Raw genomic sequence first — 21,659 nt, forward strand, 5'->3', positions numbered from 1 at the left:
GGGCGAAGCGGGCTGCCAGCTCGACGTCGGTGTGCGAGAATGCGAATGGGGGTGTGTGTGTGTGTGAAATAGTGTAAATGTGTGCGTGCCTGCGAGAAACGAGAACGCGAGTGCACTGTGCGAGCTGTTGGCAAAGTGCGTGTGCAGATGTGTGCGTCTTAATGCAAGTGTTTGATGTTTCTGGTCAAATGAAGGCCTCCTAATCTTGGAGCAACAATAGACGCCCCCCCCCCCCCCCCCCCCCCCCCGCGTGGGCCGAGTGCTAATCTTCTGGCCGGGTTAATTGGAAGGATGCCCGCCCCCATCGCCTCAAACTGATTTCCTGATGAAAGCTTTTAATTAAAATGAAACTACTTTTCATGGCTCTTGGCATAAGGGGGCTTGTCACCCCCCCCCCCCCCCCCCCTCTTCATCTTCCTTTCGGCTGCTGCGCCATCTTCCAGGGATTCCCTTCTTGTGCCCATAAGCAGCGTGTACGTGTTGGATTGTGTGTGTGTGTGTGATTGTGTCGGTACACTAGGGGGGAAAAAAAAGGCCTTTGAATTTGCTTAATGCGGACATGTACATGGGTTGCACCTGACAAAAAAGGCTTCAACTGCCAAGCCGAGTGGATTTGTATCCCCCTCACTCCAAATCCAGTTGACGAAGATCGACATCGCTTGAGCTAAACCCTAACCCAACCGGGCAGGGAAGAACTCCAAAGTCCATTTTGGGGAAAAAGAAGCAACCTTGTCCAGTGGGCAACGTTGCAATTGAAAGAGACGACGCCTTGTGGGAAGCGCTTCAGCCCTTGAGGAATCGTAGCCTCCTGCCGGTAAGTGGTCCAACACATGATTTGATGATTTCTGAAGAAAATGACATTTGAATCATGTGCAAACAGAAGGCAAGTACTTTTTTCAGTGTACAAAGGCGGGTGGTGGGGGGGGGCGTGCATGTTAATCTTCCACGTGGAAGAGGGAGGAAAAAAAAAAAGCCCTCCCCAAAGATTGCGCGTGCGCTTGCCGTAGGAGGAAAGGTCCTCCCCCTCTCGCGTCCCTCCTCTCGCCGCCTTCCCGTCGCTCCTGTTGAGAAGTTTCGGCGGCCGGACGGAAGATGGACGCGGTCCGCGGGCGCGCGCCGGGCGTGCTGGTGGCGGTGGCGCACGGCGCGTCGTCGGCGAGCCTCAACATCATGCTCAAGTTCCTCATCAGCAGCCTGCACTTCCGCTTCCTCACCTTGCTCCAGCTGGCCACGTACGCCGCCGCCGCGCTCGGCCTGGAGACCCTCCGGAGGCTCGGGAGGGTTTCCGTGCCCCCGTTCAGCCTCAGCCTCTCCAAGGTAACCGACTTGGCGGCGACGACCGCCTCCCGAACGAAGCGCGCCAACTTGACGGTCAAGTGAGGAGGAGGAGGAGGATGATGATGGCGGTGGCGTCAGCGCGATCATTGCGTCCTGCTGAAAAGTCGCCGCGTGTGCGCTGCACTTTCCATCGGCTCGGAAGAGACGATCTTCATGATCGATCCAAAACGCGTCAAACAATTGCGCGCGCCGTCCGTAATCGGCACTGCGGGCGCAATCGTCAAGATGATATGTGGACATATAAATCTTCAAATCAGGATTAGCGTCGGCACGTCTTCGACATCATCATCATCATCATCATCATCATCATCATCATCATCACCACTTCTGCACCAAGTTCGCGCATGGGGAGTGCTAACATTGAGCTAATTGTGCTAAACGTTGGCGTGTTGCGCACGGTTTGAGCGAGATGCACTGGTGCGTGCGTGCGTGCGTGCGTGCGTGTCAATGTGTTTATTCATATCCGTGTGGAAGTCTGTGTCTGTGTGTATTTATAGTTCTGTATGTGTGTTGGAGTGACAAAATAATCCTGGAGGAGTTTTGGAGGATGCAAATGAGCTGGTGAATCTCCCAAATTGAACACACACACACGCTCGCACTCGGCAACCCATTTTGCACCCCAGCAGTAATAGTCGCGGCACGGTGGACGACTGGTTAGAGCGTCTGCCTCACTGTTCCGAGGACCGGGGTTCGATCCCCGGCCTCCCGCCTGTGTGGAGTTTGCATGTTCTCCCCGTGCCTGCGTGGCTTTCCTCCCACATCCCAAAAACATGCAGGGTAGTTTGATAGAAGACTTTCAATTGCCCGTAGATGTGACTGTGAGTGCGAATGCTTGTTTGTTTGTTTGTGTGTGCCCTGCGATTGGCTGGCGACCGGTTCGGGGCGTACCCCGCCTCCTGCCCGATGACAGCTGGGATAGGCTCCGGCACGCCCGCGACCCGCGTGAGGAGAAGCGGCTCACAAAATGGATGGATGGTCTAATAAGATACGTTGGCTAGTGTGCATGCATAACACAATATTGAAAAAAAAAATTCACAGGAGATACAACTTTATAGAAACGACAAAATGTTGATGAGCAGTTACGAAAATGCTGTAAATTGCACTCATCATAAGGAATGCAATGCAGTTGCGGATTAATAATGATGATGATGATGGTAATAATGGGCGGCACAGTGGGCGACTGCTTAGCGCATCCGCCGCACCGGTGCCACAATAAGGGACACCACGCAAAAAGTGCAAAACGCACGTACGCACACACACACACACACACACACACGCTCTCTCTCGCTCACATATAAACATCCATCCATCCATTTTCTGAGCCGCTTCTCCTCACTAGGGTCGCGGGCATGCTGGAGCCTATCCCAGCTGTCATCGGGCAGGAGGCGGGGTACACCCTGAACTGGTTGCCAGCCAATCGCAGGGCACATCGAAACAAACAACCATTCGCACTCACAGTCATGCCTACGGGCAATTTAGAGTCTCCAATTAATGCATGTTTTTGGGATGTGGGAGGAAACCGGAGTGCCCGGAGAAAACCCACGCAGGCACGGGGAGAACATGCAAACTCCACACAGGCGGGGACGGGGATTGAACCCCGCACCTCAGAACTGTGAGGCTGACGCTCTAACCAGTCAGCCACCGTGCCGCCACATATAAACACAAAAACACATTTATAGTCACGCACACACAAACACACGCATAAAGCCAAAAACATACAGTATAGTCGCACACACACACACTCACACAAAAATACACGCACATCAGAATCAGAATCATCTTCATCTTCATCTTCATCTTGATTTGCCAAGTATGTCCCAAAAACACACAAGGAATTTGTCCGCGGCAGTCGGAGCCGCTCGAGTGCGACAACAGACGCTCAATTGGCAGAAAGACATGGATAGGCACTCTCACACACACACACACAATGCATGCAGAAACGGGCACTCTCGCACACACACTTGCGCACCCACACCTGCAGAAACACGTTGACCCAAACAAACACGACGCGAGGGTGCCTCTATCCGCCTGTGTGCAGGAGTTTGCGCCGGTGTGCATCCTGTCGACGCTCCAGTCGACGCTGACGCTGTGGTCGCTGCGCGGCCTGAGCCTGCCCATGTACGTGGTGTTCAAACGCTGCCTGCCGCTCTTCACGCTCTCCATCGGCGTCTGCGTCCTCAGGGATGGCGCGCCCTCGCCCGGCGTCATCGCCGCCGTCGTCATCACCACCGGGGGCGCCGCGCTTGCCAGTAAGCCGCCGCCCGCGTATGACATCGTCGCCGCCGCCGTACATCACGATGTTTGCGCCGGACAGGTGCGGGAGACTTGAGCGGTGACCCGTTCGGGTACGTGACGGGCGTCCTGGCGGTCGCGGTCCACGCCTCCTACCTGGTCGTTATCCAGAAGACCAGTCTGGAGAGCCAGCACGGACCGCTCACCGCGCAGTACGCCATCGCCGTCATGGCCACACCGGTAAGGCGTGCGGCCGGCGCGGTTCCTGTCTCACTTCCCGCCCTGCTGACTCCCTGTTCCGCCCGCTTCCTATCCACTGACTTCCCTTCCCTTCCCGCCTCGCTGACTTTTTGTCCGCTAACGTAAGGGCCCGTCTCACCGGCCTGGAGACTCGACCGACGTCTCCGCCGCGTCTCCTGGTGTCCAACCGGCTTGCCGGGGAGTCACGGTCAATGGCAACATGTTCTGCCGGAGACGTCGCCAGTTCTCTATTCGACCGGGTCGATGTCTCTGTAAGGTCTCCGCCAGACCGAGGAGATTGCGGAGACGTCTCGGCGACGTCGGGACCTCCGGACGCTGGTGAGAGCGCGAGCGATGTTTTGGTCTCCCGAGTCGCCGCGACTGATCTGCCGCTAAGATAGGCCCTATCCCGTCCGCTGACTTCCCATCATGCCGAGTCGCCGAACTTCCTGTTCTGCGCGCTAGCCGTCCTCTGACTTCTCCTTCCGCTGACTTCCTTCCTCCTGATTTCCTGTCCGCTGACTTCCCGTGCGTCCCTCAGGTCCTGCTGGCGTGCACCCTGATCTCATCCGACGCCGTGGCCACGTGGTCGTACTCGGGCTGGAGCGACGCTCGCGTCTTAGCCTTGTTCCTGTCCAGTGTGACCTTCGGATGCGCCAAAAACTTCACCACCTACCACTGCACCTACCTCAACTCGGCCGTCACCACCAGCTTCGTGGGCGTGGTCAAGAGCGTCATCACCATCACGGTGGGCATCGTGGCTTTTGACGACATGGCGCCCACCGCGTTGTTTCTGGCCGGTGTGGCGGTCAATACGGCGGGCTCCGTCATCTACTGCGTGGTCAAGTTCTTCGAGATCAAGAAGAAGGGTTCTTATGACCACCTGGAGGGCAGCACCAAGGACGGTGCGGCGGCGGCGGCGCCCCCTGGCGAGCCGTACCTCCAGGTGGACGAAGCGGGTGTCGACCGCGAGGTGAGGGGCGCGTCCTCCTGCGTGATGAAGGATAAGGACACGGCAGAGATGCACAAGGAGCACCCCGACAAGGACGCGGCCCTCTCGGGGCAGGCGGCGGGCAACTATGTCGGCGTGTGGCACTCCATCAGACAGCCGCACTTTGCCAAGGATGACGCCCTTGTCGACAACATGGAGCAGCAGAGCCCCTAACGGGTGCTCGTGGTTCCGGCTGACGCGCTCCTCGCCTACATTGGCGCGTTGCGGGGCTAACTGCACATTCCTAGCATGATTAGAAACAAAAGAATGCCAAAAAAGAAAACAGCCAATCGGGGAAGGTAAAAAAGAAACTTTTTTCCACTGGTGAGCTAGCAGAGCTAAGCTACTTGTGCGATCTGTCGCTTGCGTCTGCGGCGTTTTGTTTCGTGTGTTCGTCACGTCTGACGTCGGTGATGTCAATCGATGCTCGTTTTCGCTCTTTCTGCTCGTGTTTATTTTCCATACGGACGCCGTTAGCTTAGCATTAGCAGTCTTCTGAGCTTAACCTTCTGTGGCTCGAGAGCTTTTATTTTTATGCTAACACGAAGAGGCATGATGACCATGTTAGCGTTAGTGCGCGTGCGCTCGCTAATGCTAATGGATGATGAAGCGGGAGTCAAAGAAAGATGTAGGAGGCATGATGTTGTTGTGTGTGTGTGTGAGACCTCCTGACAGGTGGCAGCACCCCCCCCCCCCCCCCCCAGGCTTTAAAAACAGGAAATAAGAAGCTATGATTGCTATTGATTTTTTCCAAAGATCATTTGAAGGCAACAAGACGTGCGCGTGCACATGACGATGAGCACCAACACTCACAACACACACACACGCAATGACCAGTAAGTGTGTGTGTGTGTGTGTGTACACTTGTTCGTGTGTGTTCATGCCCTCGTATGTGTGTGTGAGAATTTGTGTGTGCGCCAGGGTCGTCAGTAGGTTTTATGGATAGGGGGGCTTGGCCCCTCGGAGAGGCCCTAACCCCGAGCAAATGTAGCGCACGAGCACACATTTCACAAACGGCTAACGGAAAATGAGAAATTGCATATTAATGTTTTTGGACAGAAAAGAATACAATATCGAGTCAAAGTTCAAAGTCACCGTTAGATTTATTGTGTTATTTCAGTGTGTTTTTTTTTTAAATACAGTACACAAACACAGGAATTATGTTTACAGCCTTAACCCCCAAAAAAGACAAAAATATGTATACCTAGTTAAAGCGTATGCAAAAAAAGGCGAGCCCACCCTTTTCAATTCACGACAAATGACACAGAAGGTTTTCCCTTCGAGTCACTGATGGCATCGTTGTACGTTGGCCCGACGTGGGCGCAGGCAGTGCGGGTTGAGTTCCCACTCAGTGACGGTGTGAATGTGAATGCGAACACTTGTCTGTGTCTATACGGGAATGTGCCCTGTGACTGACTGGCGACCAGTTCAGGGCGTAGTCTGCCTTTTGCCCAAAGTCGCCCCGCGACCCCGAACAAGATAACTGATATTGAGAACGGATGGAGTACCCGGAGAAAAGCCACGGAGGCACGGGGCGAACATGCAAACTGCACACGGGCGAGGCCGGATTTGAACCCGCAACCTCAGCGTTGTAAGGCAGGTGTGCTCACCGGTCGTTTTTTGGGGCACATATGGGACTAAAATGGTTTAGAGAAAAAAAATCCTCAATTACTTTTAAATGAAATCATAAAGTCATATTAAAGTGGTCTTGAAAATAGGTTAATTTGGCTCGTATTCATCTCTCGGCTCTCTCTACTGTCTTATCATGACTTGACTAAATCATATTTAAAGCGAAATAAGTCTTGTACAATGTTTCATATTTCATATCCATATTGAGTTCCATATGATTCACAAATGGCTTTGTTCTGAGACTCACATTTGCAGTAGTCGCCGTCCTTTGTTATTCTCTCTGATTCCTACAGTTGAATAGGGCCGGAGGAGTGATTATTCAAATGAAATGAAATGAAAAGAATGAAGGATGGACATAAGAAAGTAAGTCTTCATCACTGCTGGTAGTAACAGTGAGTTAGTTCTAACAGCAGAACGTCCCGTGCTACTACTAACGAGCTCGTCAACTGAACCACTTGCCAACTGAACTTGCAAGTCGGCACCCGCGGATTCACCTATCTGCCGATGTTTCGATTTTCAATTTTGTCCGTTTTTTTAAATTATTTTTCTTATTTTTTGTAGGTGGGAATCATCCCCGAAACCGCTTATTGGTGGTTTATCACTGCTTATTACATATTTTGGGGGGGTTAAAAATATATATATACAAATTCTGAAAACAACCAAATCATGAGAGGGGTGCTTAAGAACACTGGCTTGATTTGACGCTTATTCAAGTTTGTGTTTTTGTTTGCGTGTGTGTGTGTTGTTGAAATCTCGTCAGCATGATGACGATGGATTTATTCATGAATTATTCATTAAAAAAATGACAAGGTGTGACTTGCAGTTGTGGTCATGGAGCGAGATGTCATTTGTGTCTGTGTGTGTGTGTGTGTGTGTGTGTGTGTCGTGAGTGAAGATTAAAAGGAGGAAGATGAAGAAAGTGAAAGAGGATGACGAGGAAGATGAAGCAGTAAGAAACCGCTGGGTACTGGACAGAGCGTCGGTGTGTGTGGGCGTGGGCGTGCGTGTTGTAAGATGACAGGCTAGCGGGGGCGACCTGTACTTTTTGTCTTTCCACCGTGAGGACGCGATGTTCCCACCCGAAAGCCATTTGAAGCAAAATGGCGACGTCCACCACCGCAATTTTCCAACCCGACGACACCGACAAGCTGCTTGTTAGATATTTTTGTCCAATCAGATTGCAGCGTGTACACGTTGCCGTGCCAATCTAATCTGCCTAACGGCCGGTTTACAGGACTCGGACAACAATGACCATGGGACTCTTCCTCTAACCAATCACATTTCAAATTCGCATGCATTTTCCCATCCTCTGATTGGTTGGTCGGCGCAAAACTTAATTTAAATCTGCACAATATTTGACAAGTGGAAAGCAGCACGTCGGCCTCGTGGTTAGTGCATCGGCCTAACACTTCTGAGGTTCATGGTTAGAATCTGGGTTCTGGCTTTCTCTTGTGGGGTGCTGGGATTCATATCGGCACGCCCCAAAATGGCCTGATAGCGCCCATGCCAGTCAGTAAGCTATTCAGTAGCACCTTTCATATTATAACAACTAACTCAAACAGAGGACAGCGGTACTGTCCGACCGCCTGAAGCGTTTCCTATAGCTATAAAAAAATGGTCAGCTAACCCCTAGCGAACATCAGAAACAGCTATGATTAAATGCAGCAAATGCTAATGATAGCAGTACCCTGGTATTGAGTGGTTGAAGTTAAGAAATGTGGCGTCGCGAGGCCTATTTAGGCCCCCTAAAATCTTCTAAATCGCCCCCAAATAATTCACTGTTTTTTTCATTCTTAATATACTGTGTATACAGTCCCCTCCAAAAGTATTGCAACTGCAACGGCAATTCCTTTGTTTTTGTTGTATACTGAAGACATTTGGCTTTCAGATCACAAGATGAATATGAGACAAAAGTTCTGAATTCCAGCTTTTATTTCATGCTATTTACAGCTAGATGTGTTCAACAACTCAGGACAGAGCACCTTTTATTTGAAGCCACCCACTTTTCAAGCGAGCAAAAGTATTGAAACATGTGACTGACGGGTATTTCGAGTTGCTCAGGTGTTACCTTTTAGATTGATTGCTTAAACAGATAGTGCTAGTTTCGGTTTTGGATTTCACCTGTGAAAACTGCATTTGCTGTTAAGCAAACCTAAACAATGACAAAGTGTGACTTGCAGTTGTGGTCATGGAACAAGATGTCATTTGTGTGTGTGCGTGTGTGTCATGAGTGAAGATCAAGAGGAGGAAAAAGGAGGAAGACGAAGAAGATGAAGAAAGTGAAAGAGGATGACGAGGAAGATGAAACAGTAATAAATCGCTGGGTACTGGGCCCGCGACACTAGTGAGGAGAAGCGGCTCAAAAAATGGATGGATGGATGGATATAGCGGTACGGTAGGCGACTGGTTAGAGCGTCAGCCTCACAGTTCTGAGGACCGGGGTTCAATCCCCGGCCCCGCCTGTGTGGAGTTTGCACGTTCTCCTGCGTGGCTTTTCTCGGGGCACTCCGCTTTCCTCCCACATCCCAAAAACATCCATTCATTGGAGACTCTAAAATTGCCCATAGGTGTGAATGTGAGTCTGAATGGTTGTTTGTTTGTATGCGCCCTGCGATTGGCTGGCGTCCAGTTCAGGGTGTACCCCGCCTCCTGCCCGATGACAGCTGGGATAGGCTCCAGCACGCCTGCGACCCGCGTGAGGAGAAGCGCGACAGAAAATGGATGGATGGATGGATATATATATATATAGAGAGAGAGAGAGAGAGAGAGAGAGAGAGAGAGAGAGAGAGAGAGAGAGACAGACAGAGAGAGAGAGAGAGAGAGAGAGAGAGAGAGAGAGAGAGAGTGAGAGAGAGAGAGTCAGTCAGTATAAGGTGGCCGGTATGGAAGTTGAAATCAAAGAAAAAAAATCATCTAACCTGTCATCGTTCACTTCAATCGGATCATAAAGATGCTGGTTTCCCTTCACTTGATGGTGAAGGATTCCCAGCGTGTTATCTAATCCGCTCCACTTCGGTTAGGGTTATCCAGTCCACGCTTTTGCTGCGACCGTGCTCGCATTTGTTACCTGGGCTCTCGTGCCGCTCGTCTCGTTCATTCCCGCCCACGGCGATTCAATGAGCCAATCCCAACTCCCCTTTTGACCTCGCGCGGTCTGAACCCCCTTACCAGGAAGTGGAAGACGAGCGTCAATCGCGGGCTTGAAGACAAGTGGGACTTCGCCAACATTGTTTTGCCAGCGGGGAAGTTCGGCGTCGGGGTCGACGTGTTTGGTGTAAGGCCGAGTCGTCTCTGCGGAATCTTTGCGGGGGTTTCGCCTGGAGTTGGACTCGGAGCATATTCATGACCTCCGGAGGAGAATTCCCGAAGACGCTGTCTTCCTGCAGACGAGCAACTTGAACCTCAGTACCGTGAGTAGCCGCTATTTTGGACGAATTATTTGCTTGCAAATTCCTAAGCACTGCGAGAGACGTCGCAGGATGACATTTCTCGAGTTCTCACTTGAAGCTTGTAGATTGTTGCTCTTTTTGTGTGAGCTGACTTCGAAAAGAATGTTTTTTGTGCTGTTGCGCTGGTCCATCGTCGTAGGTGTGAACGTGAGTGCGAATGCTTGTTGGTTTCTATGTACCCCGTCTCTCGCCCGAAGTCAACTGGGCTAGACTCCAGCACACCCGCGACCCGAAAATGGATGAATGAATGCATCTTAAGGTGACCGAAAACCTTTTCCACGGTATTGTATCTTTTTTCAAATCCATTGAAAAACAGGTTCTCAGTCTTCTATTTAGCTTGTGAAGTTTGTTACGTACGCTCGTATCCCGTGCATGCTAGCGTGTTAGCGTCAATGTGCGTTTGTCTCCGTACTGGCATCGGCTGGTGACCAGTCCAGGGTTTGGCCTCTCTGCTCTGAAACAAAAGTCCCGTTTGTCAAAAGTCAAAGAAATAAAATGTTTTATTGAGATGACCTTTTAATTTCAACATCTTATCTTTGAATGATTTTCAAATTAAAGTTAGGAGAAGAAGAATCTCGTTTTCCTCAGGCAGCCAAGCAGCCTTCCGTTGCTCAGTACAACAGCGCCCTCCAGCGGAAATTCCGACACATTGCAGCCTCACGTGTGCAAAGATGCTCAGATGTTCCTGTTGTTGCTCTTCTTCTTCTTCTTCTTCTTGGTTTCCTTCTTGGGGGATCCCAGTGGAGAGGGCGTGTTTTCCGAGGTGGGCGGGGCGTCACGCTGGAGGTTATCTGTAGAGGTCAATACTTTGACGTCAGTCATGACCTGCGAAGAAGATCCCGGGTTGGGTTTTATTTTTGGTTTCGATTGGGCTTCCGGCTTTGATTTTGATTGTTGTTCTGGTTTCACTTCTGGTTCTGATTTAACTTCTGGTTTTGAGTGTAGTTCTCGTTTTACTTCTGGTTTTTGGTTTGGTGTCACTTCTGGTTCTGATTTAACTTGAAGTTCTGGGTTTGACTCTGATTTTGGTTTTGACTGTAGTTCTTGTTTTGATTCTGGTTCTGGTTTTACTTCTGGTTGTGATTGGTGGTTCCGCTCTTGTGGTTGTTGAGTTTTGTGGAAACGTCCGAAGGGCATCGTGACAAGGTCATCGTCCAGGTCCGACGGGTCCGCTTCCAGTTCCTGTCTGGCTCCGTGAGACGCCATCAAGGACTCTGCAAATTCCTGCAGTTTGACTTCCTCGGCCCTCAGACGGCGCATCTCCTCAGTCATCACACTGTTGCCGTCGTCGTGGTTTTCCTGCGCAGATGACGCCTCGGTGGAGGTCTCGACATTGGCCCGGCGGACATCTTTGATTTTAGCATACAGAAGTTTTCTCTCATCCTGAAGAGCTCGACACAACTTCTCCAGCTTGTGGATGGTCACCACAAAAACCTTGTACTCTTTACCCTTTTCGCTCCTCTGCAGGAATGGGACCTTGTTAGCATATGAGAGGGAGATGTGCTAACGTGCTAACATGACTCACCTCCTCCAACAAGTCTGTCAAAGCTTTGTTGCAATTCTCGAACCTCAACTTCCAAACGTTTGACTCCTTCTCCAACTTCTTCATCTTCTCAGACATCTGCTCAACAAATAGAAGTAAAAAAAACATTAAAGTCCTCTTTATACTCCCACGGCCGATAACGCCCGCGTTGCATCGCGTGACCGACGAATGGCCTCGCGCGCGCGGCCCCTCTGCGTCACATGACGCGCACGCGGCAAGAATTGTTGCAGCGCGTCGAACGCCGCGGAGCCCATCACTCGCGATTGGTCCGTTTTAGTCACATGCTGTGATGACGTACTCTGCGTGCCCCTCGGTTCAGCGTACCATCTACGCCGCCGCCTTCTCGATCGATTTTGCAGCATCTGGTCATCAAGGTCCATTTGTTCTAGCAGACACTGTTCCACGGTCGCCGTTGTTGTTGCTTTGTTCCTTATGACTGAAAGGAAAGTTAAAAACGGCTCCCGGAAATGGCCCAAAAATGCAGCGGAAACTCGACCGTGTGGTGTCCTAGCCAATAGCAGCCCTAGCGGCACCCTCCGACTTGGAGGGGAACTGCACGGGACGTCCGCGCGGTCGCCTTCCGCGTATAAACAAGCTTGAACACGTCGCCAACGCGACATCCTTTCAGAGTTGGGCTGAGGGCCGACCCCATCAGGCACTCATTTCGAGATCTTGAGTTCACACGCTGCATCTTTTTATTTCTTTTTCCGTTTGTCTTAACCCCTCCTTTATTCTTTATGTTGCCCGTAATTTAGTTTATAAATTGTTCTTGTATAAAGGTCACCTCCTCTGTAGACCGAGCAAAAAAAACTTTACCGTATTAGACTGCACAAATTCTTCAACTCGTTCAGTTTTCCATTTTTCCCAAAATTGTGGTGCTTCAGGGTACATTTAAATGATCACATTGTTTAAATTGTTTTATTGCAAGTTATACTTTAGTTTTTTTTTTTTAAGATCAAAAGTCCCCTCCTTGAGCCGTCACCTTGTCGTGGTGGAGGGGTTTGTGTGTCCCAGTGATCCTAGGAGCTAAGTTGTCTGGGGCTTTATGCCCCTGGCAGGGTCACCCATGACAAACAGGTCCTAGGTGAGGGACTAGACAAAGCACGGCTCAAAGACCCCTAATGATGACGACAAACAATGGACTTCGTTTTCCCTTGCCCGGACGCGGGCCACCGGGGCCCCCCACTGGAGCCAGGCCTGGTGGTGGGGCTCGAAGGCGAGCGCCTGGTGGCCGGGCCTGCACCCATGGGCCCCGGCCGGGCACAGCCCGAAAGGGTAACGTGGGTCCCCCTTCCCATGGGCTCACCACCTGTGGGAGGGGCCATAGGGGTCGGGTGCAGTGTGAGCTGGGCGGTGGCCGAAGGCGGGGACCTTGGCGATCCGATCCCCGGCTACAGAAGCTGGCTCTAGGGACGTGGAATGTCACCTCTCTGGCAGGGAAGGAGCCCGAGCTGGTGTGTCAGGTCGAGAAGTTCCGACTCGATATAGTCGGACTCACCTCCACACACACCTGGGGCTCTGGTACCAGTCCTCTCGAGAGGGGTTGGACTCTCTTCCACTCTGGAGTTGCCCATGGTGAGAGGCGCCGAGCAGGTGTGTGTATACTTATTGCCCCCCGGCTCGGCGCCTGTACGTTGGGGTTCACCCCGGTGGACGAGAGGGTAGCCTCCCCCCGCCTTCGGGTGGGGGGACGGGTCCTGACTGTTGTTTGTGCCTATGCACCAAACAGCAGTTCAGAGTACCCACCCTTTTTGGAGTCCTTGGAGGGGGTGCTGGAGAGCGCTCCCGCTGGGGACTCCATTGTTCTGTTGGGGGACTTCAATGCTCACGTGGGCAATGACAGTGAGACCTGGAAGGGCGCGATTGGGAGGAACGGCCCCCCCGATCAGAACCCAAGCGGTGTTCTGTTATTGGACTTCTGTGCTCGTCACGGATTGTCCATAACGAACACCATGTTCAAGCATAAGGGTGTCCACACGTGCACTTGGCACCAGGATACCCTGGGTCGCAGTTCGATGATCGACTTTGTGGTCGTATCATCGGACTTGCGGCCGCATGTCTTGGACACTTGGGTGAAGAGAGGGGCGGAGCTGTCAACTGATCACCACCTGGTGGTGAGTTGGCTCCGATGGTGGGGGAAGATGCCGGTCCGACGTGGCAGGCCCAAACGTATTGTGAGGGTCTGCTGGGAACGTCTGGCAGAATCCCCTGTCAGAAGGAGTTTCAACTCCCACCTCCGACAGAACTTTGCTATGTTCCGGGGGAGGCGGGGGACATCGAGTCCGAGTGGACCATGTTCCGCGCCTCCATTGCTGAGGCGGCCGACCGGAGCTGTGGCCGTAAGGTGGTCGGTGCCTGTCGTGGCGGCAATCCCCGAACCCGTTGGTGGACACCAACGGTGAGGGATGCCGTCAAGCTGAAGAAGGAGTCCTATCGGGCCTTTTTGGCCTGTGGGACTCCTGAGGCAGCTGATGGGTACCGGCTGGCCAAGCGGAATGCAGCTCTGGTGGTCGCTGAAGCAAAAACCCGGGCATGGGAGGAGTTCGGTGAGGCCATGGAGAAAGACTTCCGGACGGCTTCGAGGAAATTCTGGTCCACCATCCGACGTCTCAGGAGGGGAAAGCAGTGCACCACCAACACTGTGTATAGTGGGGATGGGGCGCTGTTGACCTCGACTCGGGACGTTGTGAGTCGGTGGGGAGAATACTTCGAAGACCTCCTCAATTCCACCGACACGCCTTCCCATGGGGAAGCAGAGTGTGGGTTCTCTGAGGCGGGCTCTCCTATCTCTGGGTTTGAGGTCACCGAGGTAGTTAAAAAGCTCCTCGGTGGTAGGGCCCCGGGGGTGGATGAGATTCGCCCGGAGTTCCTAAAGGCTCTGGATGTTGTGGGGCTGTCCTGGTTGACACGCCTCTGCAACATCGCGTGGACATCGGGGACAGTGCCTCTGGATTGGCAGACTGGGGTGGTGGTCCCCCTTTTTAAGAAGGGGGACCGGAGGGTGTGTTCCAACTACAGGGGGATCACACTGCTCAGCCTCCCTGGTAAGGTCTATTCAGGGGTGCTGGAGAGGAGGGTCCGTCGGGAAGTCGAATCTCAGATTCAGGAGGAGCAGTGTGGTTTTCGTACTGGCCGTGGAACAGTGGACCAGCTCTACACCCTCGGCAGGGTCCTCGAGGGTGCATGGGAGTTCGCCCAACCAGTCTACATGTGTTTTGTGGACTTGGAGAAGGCGTTCGACCGTGTCCCTCGGGGAGTCCTGTGGAGAGTGCTTCGGGAGTATGGGGTACCGAACCCCCTGATACGGGCTGTTCGGTCCCTGTACGACCGGAGTCAGAGTTTGGTCCGCATATCCGGCAGTAAGTCGGACTCGTTCCCGGTGAGGGTTGGACTCCGCCAAGGCTGCCCTTTGTCGCCGATTCTGTTCATAACTTTTATGGACAGAATTTCTAGGCGCAGCCGAGGCGTAGAGGGGGTCCGGTTTGGTGGCCTCAGTATTGCATCTCTGCTTTTTGCAGATGATGTGTTTCTGTTGGCTTCATCAAGCCGTGACCTCCAACTCTCATTGGAGCAGTTCGCAGCCGAGTGTGAAGCGGCTGGGATGAGAATCAGCACCTCCAAATCTGAGACCATGGTCCTCAGTCGGGAAAGGGTGGCATGCCATCTCCAGGTCGGGGATGAGATCCTGCCCCAAGTGGAGGAATTCAAGTATCTTGGGGTCTTGTTCACGAGTGAGGGAAGAATGGAACGGGAGATCGACAGGCGGATCGGTGCAGCGTCTGCAGTGATGCGGACTTTGTATCGGTCCGTTGTGGTAAAGAAAGAGCTAAGCCGAAAGGCGAAGCTCTCAATTTACCGGTCGATCTTCGTTCCTACCCTCACCTATGGTCATGAGCTGTGGGTCGTGACCGAAAGAACAAGATCCCGGATACAAGCAGGCCGAAATGAGTTTCCTCCGCAGGGTGTCCGGGCTCTCCCTTAGAGATAGGGTGAGAAGCTCGGTCATCCGGGAGGATCTCAGAGTAGAGCCGCTACTCCTCCGCATTGAGAGGAGCCAGATGAGGTGGCTGGGGCATCTGATTCGGATGCCTCCCGGACGCCTCCCTGGTGAGGTGTTCCGGGCATGTCCCACCGGGAGGAGACCCCAGGGACGACCCAGGACGCGCTGGAGAGACTACATCCTTCGGCTGGCCTGGGAACGCCTCAGGATCCCCCCGGAAGAGCTGGATGAAGTGGCTGGGGAGAGGGTAGTCTGGGCGTCCCTGCTGAAGCTACTGCCCCCGCGACCCGACCCGGATAAGCGGTAGAGAATGGATGGATGGAAGATCAAAAGTTAGTGTTGGGATCGTGCTCTTAATCAATCACATAAATCATCGCATGACAACTGAGGTCAACAAATACACAACAAACACACAACGTATTGCGTCCGTACGTTTTCCATCTCGTTCTTGAAACGAGCGTAGATTTCGTTGCTCTTGGCTAATGTCGTCTGGAACTCATCAAACTTTTTGGAGTAGAGCGCCAACTGCAGGATGACAAGGTCATGAAGAGGTCATCACAAGGTCACACAGACCAGCAAATTTTAATGAACCCAATATTTGAACAGTGAACAAAACACCCACAAAAATGTTTGAGACTAATGTATGCTTACGCAGATAAATGCGCAGCGCCACATATGCGTACTTTGCTAGTTTTCATTCAATTGGCATTCAGATTTTTGGGGATATTCGCTATTTTTGTGCCCATGCCAACTCCCTGTGCAAGACAAAAGTGCCGTGGTAACTTGACTGACGGGTTTAATTCCTTCATTCTGTGGCCAAGCTCGTAATTCATCCATTTTATGTACTGATGAGTGTCTCATTTAAGTCATTTGAAATGCCATTAATCTGTTCCAGACTCCCCCAAAAATGTTTTGTTCCACATTTTTAACTAACAATCAAACAACTCAAATGTATTTTGATAACCCTTTTCATAGGTTAAAAATGCAAAACAAAGTGCTTTACAGAGAGAAAAAAAAAGACAATTCAAATAGCAAGAGATGTACAACAACCCACCGCTCCCAACCCCACATATAAACGGGAACACACACACACACACACACAAAGCAAAAACTTGACCGAGCGACAGCTCATAAGTTAAAAAAACTCAGCAGTCGTAAGTCTTGATACCACTGGCGCCATCTTGTGATGATAATGAGCCCTTTCTGCGTGTGTGGAAGGGTCCCCGAGGTTGGACAGGAAATGTAGCCTGCCTGCGTATTCACCTGCGCGTTTGTGACCGCGGCCTGTGGGCGCACCGTGTGGGTGACGGTGGCGTGTTATTTACCTGCGTGTGCGTGTTGGCGCAATGTGTGCATGACAGCGGTGTGTAATTCACGTGCGTGACAGCGGCGTGTTCGTGCAATGTGTGTGTGACGGCGGCGTGTTATTCACCTGCGTGTGCGTGATGGTGGCGTGTTATTCACCTGCGTGGGTGAAACGTGTGCGTGTTGGCGTAGCGTGTGCTTGACTGTGGCATGTCAGTCACCTGCGCGTGCGTGACGGCGGCGTGTTGGTGCAGCGAGTGCGTCTGCAGCTTCCACTCAGCCGCCTTGTGCAGCAGCTAGCGAAAGAGAGCATACGTGCGACTGCGCATTTACCTTCTTCTTCATGCTCAGCTCCTCCTCTTTCATGGCGAAGCACTTCCGGGTTTTGTCCAGCGCCTCGGCCAGCAGCTGCGGCGTGGCGACACACAGAGAACAAACTCACAGGCACACGAAACAAACAAACGAGCGACGCACGAACGGCAACGCCGAAGCCGCTCACGTATTCTTTCTCGTGTCGGTGCTTCTGCTGTGCGTCCGCCAGCAGTGCGTTGGCCTGATCCAGCTTCGCCGAGGTTAGCTGTTGTTGGAGGTCGCGGTGATGGTTGACCTTCTCCAAACTCTGCGCGCACACACGCACAGAGTAATAAGCTGGGGAACGGTGCCACTTGTTTGAGTTTTTGCGTTTGACCTCCTCTCTGCGCTCGCACTGTTCCAGCAGCGAGTGCAGTTTTTCGCTCAGCTTGGCGTTGTCCTCGCAAAGTTTTTCATTTCTGGCGCTGTGCTGCTCGATCTGCGTCTGGATTTCCGCCAGCGACGTCTGGAAGTGAGCCGCCATCTCCGACCGCTTCTCCTCGTCCTCCCGGCAGCGGCGCAGCGCCTCCTCCTGGTAAGGGGGGGTATGTGGCGGCCGGCTGCGTTAGCATGCTAACATCACACTTACAGTAGCAAATCAAAGTTCAGGCAGCCTTTGGAATTCCTGCCATTTGTGTGTGTGTGTCTGTGTGTGCGCGCGTCGCACCCGCAGTGTGTAGTAGTGATCTTGGACATCTCTGCACAAACTTCCCAATTTGCTTCGCTCGGCCTCCAGCACGCAAATGTTGTCACGGAGATCCTGAAGCATCCTCTGCTCGCCCTGCTCACGCAACATCTGCACACGCACACACACATCAGTTGACAGTGGATGTTTGGGAGAAGCTCAACAGGAAGTCGAAACTCACCAGCTCGGCGTGTTTCCACATCAAGTGATCAAGTTTTTCCTCAGGAGATGACAAAGCGCTCAGACTGTCTGCGACGCAATGAACCTCTGCAACAATAACAATATCAAAACGCAAAAGAAGAGAAGTAGCAAATATGTGAAGGATGTCAATGTCACATGACTCTCAGGCCACACCTGACTGGACGCTCGCAGTGATGTCATCGTGCGCATTCACCTCCACCTGGAGCGTTCACACAACGTTGCACTTTAACATGCGTGATATGAACCCACTCAACGCAAACCCACGTGACGCTAACACCGCCGTGGCTCACCTGAGCGTCGCTGCCGATGATCTCGTTCAACCTCCTGCTGAACTCGTCCATGCGGTCGTCGCAGGGCGGCGTCACCTCAGCTAACACCTTGGTGGCTTTGATTGACATCTCCGTGCTCACGGGGCTGCTAGCGAGCAGGAACCAATAATCCAATGATGTGACTCGGATGCCGACGCACGAGGAAACTTAAGCTAACATGCTAAACAGCAGCTCATCTGACGCAGACATGCTAAACTGAAGCTGTCTGACAGGAACATGATAAAGAGCTGCTAAATCTGAGACAAACATGCTAAACCTATTAACATACCGATAACACAAACAAACATGCTGATAACAAATGATGCTAACACATGGGATGCTGACATCCGCACAATTAGTACTACATAGTAAACGGCTGCTAAATAGGACACTAAGATGCTTGTCTTATCGAGTACGAAAAGTATGTATCAAGCGCAGCTGGTCGCCAGCCATTAGCAGGGCACCGATACACAACCAGTCGCACACACATTCACACCTACGGACAATTTAGTGTCAATTCACTTCTCATGCATGTTTTTGGGATGTGGGAGGAAACAGGCGTACCCAGAGAAAACCCACACAGCCACGGGGAGAATATGCAAACTCCACACAGGCGATGTCGGATTTGAACCCAAGTATAATAATAATAATAATAATAATAATGATGATGATGATGATGATAGTAGTCCAGCCATCCATTTTCTGTCGCGCTTCTCCTCACGCGGGTCGCGGGCGTGCTGGAGCCTATCCCAGCTATCTTCGGGCGCGAGGCGGGGTACACCCTGAACTGGTCGCCAGCCAATCGCAGGGCACACAGAGACAAACAACCATTTGCACTCACATTCACACCTATGGGCAATTTAGTCTTCAATTAACCTACCATGCATGTCTTTGGGATGTGGGAGGAAGCCGGAGTCCCCGCAGAAAACACACGCAGACACGGGGAGAACATGCAAACTCCACACAGGCGAGGCCGGGATTTGAACCCCAGTCCTCAGAACTGTGCGGCAGATGTGTGTGTGTCTTCCACCATGCCGCAATAATGAAATTAAAATAATACATTTCAAATGAAAATATACAAGAGTTCCCTTGACATTGCCCTTTGGCACAGAGGAGGCTGAAAGTTTGATTCCCTCTCGTTGTGTGAAGACGACAGTGAGGAACATGACTGAAGTCTCCATCGAACCCGTACGACGGCGGCGGGATGCCGAAATTGAAATTTTGCAAATCATAGCATGCATGACGTCATTTGCTTACGTTTGAACATAAACAAGTGCACTTTTCGAACAGCCGTTAACTTGCCTGTTGGCGAAGGACAGCTTCAAATCTCCTGTCCAGTTCTCTCTCTCTCTCTCTCTCTCTCGCTCTCTCTCTCGCTCTCTCTCGCTCCCTTGCTCCCCCTCCCTCCCTCTCTCTCTCCCTTGCTCCCCCTCCCTCCCTCTGTCTCTCCCTTGCTCCCCCTCCCTCTCTCTCTCCCTTGCTCCCCCTCCCTCTCTCTCTCCCCCTCCCTCCCTCCCTCCCCCTCCCTCTTTCTCCCCCTCCCTCCCTCCCTCCCCCTCCCTCTCTCCCTCCCTCCCGCTCTCTCTCTCTCCCCCTCCCCCTCTCTCTCCCTTGCTCCCCCTCCCTCTCCCTTGCTCCCCCTCCCTCTCTCTCTCCCCCTCCCTCCCTCCCCCTCCCCCTCCCCCTCCTTAACTTTATTGTAGGCTCCCGTCCGTCCTTTCCGCCGTATATCATCTGACATTAGAAAGCTTAACGCTTACTTGCATGGTACAATAAATCTCGAGGAGCCAAGATGGCAACAGCGGCAGACAAGTGGTGATCTAAATTAGGAAACTTGTCAACAGGGCGAAGAATGAACCACGACAGCTGCTTGGGCACCACAAAAAGTACATACCTGGCTCACACACGGGCGTGTGTGTCTGTCTATATATGTCTATATATGTCTATATATATATATATATAGATAGAGAGAGAGAGAGAGAGAGAGAGAGAGAGATTGCGAATGAGAATTGTTCAATTGCCTAACCTGAATAAATAAAAGTTAAAATAAAATGGACCTGCATGAGGATAAACGGTACAGAAAATGGATGGGTAGAATATGTACACACACACGGTCTCACGTACGCATGCACACACGCACACGTGATGTCATCAATATATGTGGATCAAATCATTTTCACTGCTGCCCATCAAAGGTTTGCATAGTCATTTGTACGATCTGAAGGAATTTGTGATCAAAGTGATTTGTAGAAAATGTAACCATGACGACATGACGCAGCCTTTGTCCGTCATCTTGTCCATCAAAGTGTGCAACACGAGTTCAATGAAAAACAAAAACTTACCAGGTGAGCGAAGCGAAGGCGACTGAGACAGCAATTTAAATGAGGAGGAAGCGGAGGACAACAGCTGAACCCCCAAAATAATTGGACAGGCTCCGCCCACATTCTGACCTCGCAGCCGTCAGCTGGAGGTCAAAGGGTCACAAGAGAAGTCAACAAGTTGATGATGTCACATGTCATGTGAGGATGGGGGACTCAAATGTAGGCAGAGGATGCAGTCATCCACACACACGAGAGAGATGTGGAAAAATACATCAGCATGCATTTTTATTGTATATTTTATCAGTCTGTGTTAGTTCTGTAGCCCAATTTTGGGGTTATACATATGTTTGTTTTTTGTTTGTTATATTTTATGTTCTGGACTACAGATGGAAATTAGCTTTCTGCTAAATCTGGTGCAAGCATCTTTTCATGTCTTTTGATATTGATTAATGGACAGTATGTGCAAATTCCATGAACTCAAAAAACCAAAAAGAAAAGCGCTATTTTACTGCTGCAACTCCAGCGGCGAACACTTGGTGGCAGCGTTGTGTCGCCAAAGTGGAGACGTGCCTGTCATGAGTGAGATGACGTCTTTTGGAAGGGGGCGTGGCCTAAATCAGTATGAAGTACACGTGATGAGGAGGTGCCGAGGAGGTGCCGGGTGTGGGTTGCCATGGTAACCAGACACTCAGGGCACAACTGAAACGTAAGACAACCCCCCCCCCCCCCCCCCCCAAAAAAAAAAACTATAAATAATGTATCGACATTACCACGTTACTGGTAACCTTTCATTGCTCAGTGACTTTCCGTACTGTGTTTTTATGTCTCAAAAGTATTTTCTGTTGTCGTACTAGAGCGGCTCCAACTACTGGAGACAAGTTCCGCGTGCTGTTGACATAATTGGCAAATAAAGAGGATTCTGATTCTGTGCGTCAGTGTGCGTGTGTTTGTGAAGAGTCTGGGATTGGATGGAACAAACGTTTGCTTCCTTTCATGCTTGTCATCCCTTTACTGCTAAGCTAAATGACTAATAATATCCTGATAATTGGAAACGAATCGATTCTCA

General features: G+C 51.6%; 3 protein-coding genes across 8 annotated transcripts in view; 2 read left to right on the top strand and 1 right to left on the bottom strand.

Annotated features, from left to right (window-relative positions):
• The first annotated feature begins 71 nt into the window (after positions 1-71).
• slc35d3 (solute carrier family 35 member D3) lies at positions 72-7,252 on the top strand. 2 transcript variants are annotated; one of them, XM_061753348.1, is made up of 5 exons: positions 72-814; positions 1,008-1,317; positions 3,377-3,587; positions 3,653-3,810; positions 4,352-7,252. In XM_061753348.1, exons 2-5 carry the CDS (start codon positions 1,093-1,095, stop codon positions 4,973-4,975), a joined length of 1,218 nt encoding a protein of 405 aa, XP_061609332.1. In that variant the 5' UTR covers positions 72-814; positions 1,008-1,092; the 3' UTR covers positions 4,976-7,252. The 2 variants fall into 2 exon arrangements, with proteins under 2 accessions (XP_061609332.1, XP_061609331.1); XM_061753347.1 differs by lacking the exon at positions 72-814 and having other exon boundaries at positions 830-1,317.
• A 141-nt stretch (positions 7,253-7,393) lies between these two features.
• Positions 7,394-21,659, top strand: part of gje1a (gap junction protein epsilon 1a) — a 48,700-nt gene continuing 34,434 nt past the window's right edge. For both annotated transcript variants that reach the window (XM_061753361.1, XM_061753362.1), the window contains exon 1: positions 7,394-9,840. The gene's annotated coding sequence lies outside the window, so the exon portion shown is untranslated. The remainder of the gene's footprint in view (positions 9,841-21,659) is intronic.
• On the bottom strand, positions 10,362-20,770 carry txlnba (taxilin beta a). Of its 4 annotated transcripts, none has more exons than XM_061753343.1 (11): positions 20,615-20,770; positions 18,255-18,381; positions 18,118-18,163; positions 17,945-18,030; positions 17,746-17,874; positions 17,416-17,610; positions 17,227-17,346; positions 17,061-17,135; positions 15,855-15,947; positions 11,405-11,500; positions 10,362-11,340 (listed from the first exon to the last, which is right to left on the bottom strand). In XM_061753343.1, the coding sequence occupies exons 2-11, from the start codon at positions 18,360-18,362 to the stop codon at positions 10,555-10,557; spliced, it is 1,734 nt and encodes a 577-aa protein (XP_061609327.1). In that variant the 5' UTR covers positions 18,363-18,381; positions 20,615-20,770; the 3' UTR covers positions 10,362-10,554. The 4 variants fall into 4 exon arrangements, with proteins under 4 accessions (XP_061609327.1, XP_061609328.1, XP_061609329.1 ...); XM_061753344.1 differs by having other exon boundaries at positions 18,255-18,378; positions 20,615-20,654; XM_061753345.1 differs by lacking the exon at positions 20,615-20,770 and adding an exon at positions 19,575-19,731 and having other exon boundaries at positions 18,255-18,378.

This window comes from Phyllopteryx taeniolatus, chromosome 18 (genome assembly GCF_024500385.1).
Source record: "Phyllopteryx taeniolatus isolate TA_2022b chromosome 18, UOR_Ptae_1.2, whole genome shotgun sequence".
In the NCBI taxonomy this organism is placed as follows: domain Eukaryota; kingdom Metazoa; phylum Chordata; class Actinopteri; order Syngnathiformes; family Syngnathidae; genus Phyllopteryx; species Phyllopteryx taeniolatus.